The sequence below is a fragment of the Rhinopithecus bieti genome, unplaced genomic scaffold, assembly GCF_001698545.2.
Source record: "Rhinopithecus bieti isolate Rb0 unplaced genomic scaffold, ASM169854v2 scaffold_33937, whole genome shotgun sequence".
Classification (NCBI taxonomy): Eukaryota; Metazoa; Chordata; class Mammalia; order Primates; family Cercopithecidae; genus Rhinopithecus; species Rhinopithecus bieti.
The window spans coordinates 951,078-956,196 of record NW_016814873.1 but is presented as its reverse complement, the minus strand read 5'-3'; the positions used below and the strand labels follow the sequence as shown (position 1 = coordinate 956,196).

The 5,119-nt window shown below is 47.5% G+C and overlaps 1 protein-coding gene across 3 annotated transcripts in view; it reads left to right on the top strand.

The window, feature by feature from the left end:
- The window catches only part of SMG5 (SMG5 nonsense mediated mRNA decay factor), a 38,919-nt gene that overhangs the window by 5,601 nt on the left and 28,199 nt on the right, over positions 1-5,119 (top strand). The window contains exons 1-3 of one of the 3 annotated variants that reach the window (XM_017852439.1): positions 882-1,008; positions 2,441-2,564; positions 3,210-3,366. In XM_017852439.1, coding sequence (XP_017707928.1) covers positions 2,466-2,564; positions 3,210-3,366 — 256 coding nt within the window. In that variant the 5' untranslated portion in view covers positions 882-1,008; positions 2,441-2,465. Of the gene's footprint in view, positions 1-881; positions 1,009-2,440; positions 2,565-3,209; positions 3,367-5,119 lie in introns of those variants that run through there. The other 2 variants (XM_017852441.1, XM_017852440.1) reach the window with 2 other exon arrangements.

Sequence of the window (5,119 nt, the reverse complement as noted above, 5' to 3'; positions counted from 1 at the left end):
TTTTTTTTTTTTTTTTGAGACGGAGTCTCGCTCTGTCGCCCAGGCTGGAGTGCAGTGGCCGGATCTCAGCTCACTGATGCCTACACTCATAACCACTATGTTCAACAAATAATTCCTTCAGCAGAATCCAGGCTTACCCGAATCCTATTTATGGCTAAGTAGTCTGGGAGCTCCCTCTACTTGCCCATCATACCCTACAATTCCATAGTAGAATTTTATACTAGAAATGCCTTTCCTTTATGTCAGGTATAATAAGGCCTTATATAATAATTTATTCATTCTACCATTATTGAATGTTTACCATATACCAGAGCTATATAAAAATTATTATTTCATTTAATCCTCAAAACAGTTCTCTGAAGTAGCTATTATTATCTTCGTTTTTATTGATGTGGTAACTAAGGTTTTAAAAGGGTAGGTAATTTGCCCAAAGGCACAGAGTAAGACACAACCAGGGTTCAAACCCTAGATTTTCTGCCTGGCATCACAGCCTGTGCTCTTTCCATTGGGAGAGTTTGCCTTACCGTATCACAGTTTCTCTAGTTTGACACTGTTGACATTTTGGGTAGGGTAATGCTTTATTGTGGTGGGCTGTCCTGTGCATTACAGGAGATTTAACAGCACCCTCTAAATGCCAGTGGCAACCCTCTTTTCGCCCAGTTGTGATGACTCTAAATGTTTCCACCATTGCCAAATGTCCCCTGGTGGGCTGGGGGTGGGGAGGGGCAGGGGTTACTGTAACAAGATGGAGACTGTGTTCATCTTGTTCTGTACAGAGCTCAGCCTGCAGCCTTCTCCTTTTTTCTCGCCGCTGACTCTGTAGCGTCTCCTCTAGAATCAGTGTCCCAGCGTCATCCTACATGGACCATGCATATGGCTCAGGGGATATTTGCCTGTATTTCCCTGCAGGGCTGTGGTGGAGGCTGTGCATCGACTTGACCTCATCCTTTGCAACAAAACTGCTTATCAAGAAGTATTCAAACCAGAAAACATTAGCCTGAGGAACAAGTAAGCTAGAGACTCTAAACCACAGATCCTTACTGTTTCCCTGCCTATCTCTACCAGAAATCTTCTCAGATATATAAGCACATGCTCTGTTTTGCCTTCTTACCTTATGGTTCCTTTATGGTCTCTGTAATCTCTGGCCTTCCTAAGAGAGGAGATAGGATCCCTCACTCCATCTGCAGGTTTTACATCTAATAGACTGGTGCCCTAAAGTAGCACAGTCTCTACATCTAAAAAGTAGAGTAAAATAAAAAGAATGGCATTCGAGGCTGGGCACAGTGGCTCACATTTATAACCCCAGCACCTTGGGAGACCAAGGCAGGAGGATCACTTGAGCCCAGGAGTTTGAGACCAGACCTGGCAATATAACAAGACCCTGTTGGCCAGGCGCGGTGGCTCACACCTGTAATCCCAGCACTTTGGGAGGCCGAGATGGGCGGATCATGATGTCAGGAGGTCAAGACCATTCTGGTTAACATGGTGAAACCCTGTCTCTACTAAAATACAAAAAAAAAATTAGCCGGGTGTGGTGGTGGGCGCCTGTAGTCCCAGGTACTCGGGAGGCTGAGGCAGGAGAATGGTGTGAACTCCGTCTCACAAAAAAAAAAGAACAAGACCCTGTCTCCACAAAAAAATTTAAAAATTAGCTGAGTGGCCGGGCGCGGTGGCTCGTGCTTGTAATCCCAGCACTTTGGGAGGCCGAGGCAGGCAGATCACGAGGTCAGGAGATCGAGACCATCCTGGCTAACACGGTGAAACCCCGTCTCTACTAAAAATACAAAAAATTAGCCGGGCGTGGTGGCGGGCGTCTGTAGTCCCAGCTACTGGGGAGGCGAGGCAGGAGAATGGCGTGAACCCAGGAGGCGGAGCTTGCAGTGAGCCGAGATTGCGCCACTGCACTCCAGCCTGGGCGACAGAGCAAGACTCCGTCTCAAAAAAAAAAATTAGCCGAGTATGGTGCCGCACACCTGTAATCCTGCGCACCTGTAGTTAGGCTGAGGTGGGAGGATCATTTGAGCCCAGAGGTTCAAATTTACAGTGAACTATGATCCCGCCACTGCCACAGAGTGAGTGACACCTTGTCTCAAAAAAAAACCAAAAAAACAAAAAATTTGAGTCAAGGTAGTTGGCCATACTGCATAATGAAGGGAAAAAAAGAGGGGATAAAAAGGCAGAGAAAAAGGGAGCAAAGTGTGCAAAGGGAAAAAATGAGGCTTATTAGAAATGTTTAGTGCTTCGTGCTTCTGTCTTCTGGGACTCCCACTGCCTTCCTAGGCTGCTGCTATTGTGCTGGGTCATACTGACCCTCCATGTCTCTTGGGAAGCACAGAGATTTGTTGGTGGGGGTGTTGGCACATGACTCCTTGCCCTTAGTTCTTGTGTCCCCGCTCCAAGGGATGGGCTGTCTCTCTCATGCTCCCCTACACCCTTCCAGGCTGCGTGAGCTCTGCGTCAAGCTTATGTTCCTGCACCCAGTGGACTATGGGAGAAAAGCTGAGGAGCTGCTGTGGAGAAAGGTATACTATGAAGTTATCCAGCTTATCAAGACTAACAAAAAGGTAAGGGGAGGTCCTTGTCTAAAGAGGGAAAGCCAAGGAAAGAAGAGACAGCTAGGAAACTGGGCCCAGAACATGGTTGGAGGTAGGGGAGCCAAGAAAAGATGGGAGAAAGAGGCTGGGCGTGGTGCCTCATGCCTGTAATCCCAGCACTTTGGGAGGCTGAGGTGGGCGGATCTTCTGAAGTTGGGAATTCGAGACCAGCCTGACCAACATGGAGAAACCCCGTCTGTATTAAAAATATAAAATTAGCCGGGCTTGGTGGTGCATGCCTGTAATCCCAGCTACTTGGGAGGCTGAGGCAGGAGAATCACTTGAATCCAGGAGGCAGAGGTTGCAGTGAGCCAAGATTGTGCCATTGTACTCCAGCCTGGGCAACAAGAACGAAACTCCATCTCAGAAAAAAAAAAAAAAGATGGCAGAAAGGAAGGAGGGAGAGAGTCAGATATAATTAGGATTGAAGAAGGAGGGGAGCCTGGTCCCAGATGGGAAGACCAGAGAGTTAGAGCTAAGAGTGTGAGAGTAACTTGTGGATGAGAGTAGATGCAGATGAAGTTCCAGAGCCGAGTGAGATGAACAGGGTAAGGGAGGGTGAGTGCAACTCTGAGTTTATTGCTTAACCAGCCCCTTCCCTTTCACAATCTGTAGCACATCCACAGCCGGAGCACTTTGGAATGTGCCTACAGGACGCACCTGGTTGCTGGTATTGGCTTCTACCAGCATCTTCTTCTCTATATCCAGTCCCACTACCAGCTGGAACTGCAGTGCTGCATTGACTGGACCCATGTCACTGACCCCCTCATAGGTCAGTGGAACCTGAGAGGTGGACTTGAGCAGGTTCTCATGCTTCTACCTCTGGCCTTATCCCTCAGGGTTCATGTAGCTTGTGACCCAGCCAGGCAGAGAGAGTTCTAGCAGAACTACATACAAATGGTTTATGAAGTTTGGTTTTATCCAGAAAATCATACGAGTTAGTGTAAAGATCTTAAGGAAAGAGGCTGGGATTGTGGACTGAGGCAGAGGGAGGGACGGAAAGACCTAGAGTAGGTCTGGCACTGGAAGGTGGTGTTAATAACATTTCTTCTCTTCTCCCAGTTGAATTTGGCCAGCACCGTTTCATTTGACTTTAGAGATTATTTCCCAATGTTTGATGAAAGTATTGAAATCTTGCCAGGCGCGGTGGCTCAATCCTGTAATCCCAGCACTTTGGGAGGCCGAGACGGGCGGCTCACGAGGTCAGGAGATCGAGACCATCCTGGCGAACACAGTGAAACCCTGTCTCTACTAAAAAATACAAAAAATTAGCCAGGCGTGGTGGCAGGTTCCTGTAGTCCCAGCTACTTGGGAGGCTGAGGCAGGAGAATGGCGTGAACCCGGGAGGCGGAGCTTGCAGTGAGCTGAGATCCAGCCACTGCACTCCAGCCTGGGCGACAGAGCAAGACTCTGTCTTAAAAAAAAAAAGAAAAAAAAAAGAAAAAAAAAGTATTGAAATCTTTAAATATGTTGGGAAAATTGTGGGCAGTCTTTCAAGATAGTGCAAGTTCCTTTTCTACCAGCTGAGGTACTGGCAGCTATAATTTTCACTCCTTTTCTAGTTGGTAAATTTTCTCTTCAGTTCAGCCATCCTTTAGAGCTCCTTCCCCCAGCTCTCTCTGCTCTCTCTGTCCCCTCTATTACCAAGACAGACATTCTGGGTCAGAGATGGAGGTTGTGTCCTTGTCACCACATAGAAGAATTCTGTGATCAGAAGCAGAGCACCTGTGTTTTATGCATTTAAAAACATCTAGGCCAGGCACGGTGGCTCATGCCTATAATCCCAGCACTTTGAGAGGCCGAGGCAAGTGATCACCTGAGATCAGGAGTTCGAGACCAGCCTAGTCAACGTGGTGAAACTCCAACTCTATTAAAAATATAAAAATTAACTGGGCATGGTGGTGTGCACCTGTAATCCCAGCTACTCAGAAGGCTGAGGCAGGAGCATCGTCTGAACCCGTTAGGTGGAGGTTGCAGTGAGCCAAGATCACACCACTGCACTCCAGCCAGGGTGACAGTGAGACTCTGTCTCAAAAAAAAAAACAAAAAAAAACCTCTAGGCCAGGAGTGGTGGCTCATGCCTGTAATCCCAGCACTTTGGGAGGCCAAGGCAGGAGGATTGCTTAAGGCCAGGAATTCAGGACCAGCCTGGGCAACATAGTGAGATCCTACATAATCTCTAAAAAAAATAATAATAATTTAACTGGGCATGGTGGTGCATGCATGTTGTCCTAGCTACTTGGAAAGCTGAGGCAGGAGGATCACTGAAGCCCAGGAGTTCGAGGGTGCCGTGAGCCATGATTTCATCACTGGTACTCCAGCCGGGGGCAATTCAGCAAGACCTTCTGTCCAAAAAAAAAAAGGCCACCACATTATCTAAAAACAAAGACAAGATTATTCTGGGACCATGTTCATAGGTTACCAGATAGAGGGGTCCACAGCTTTAAAAAAAAAAATATCACTAGGCTGGGCGCGGTGGCTCAAGCCTTTAATCCCAGCACTTTGGGAGGCTGAGACGGGTGGAT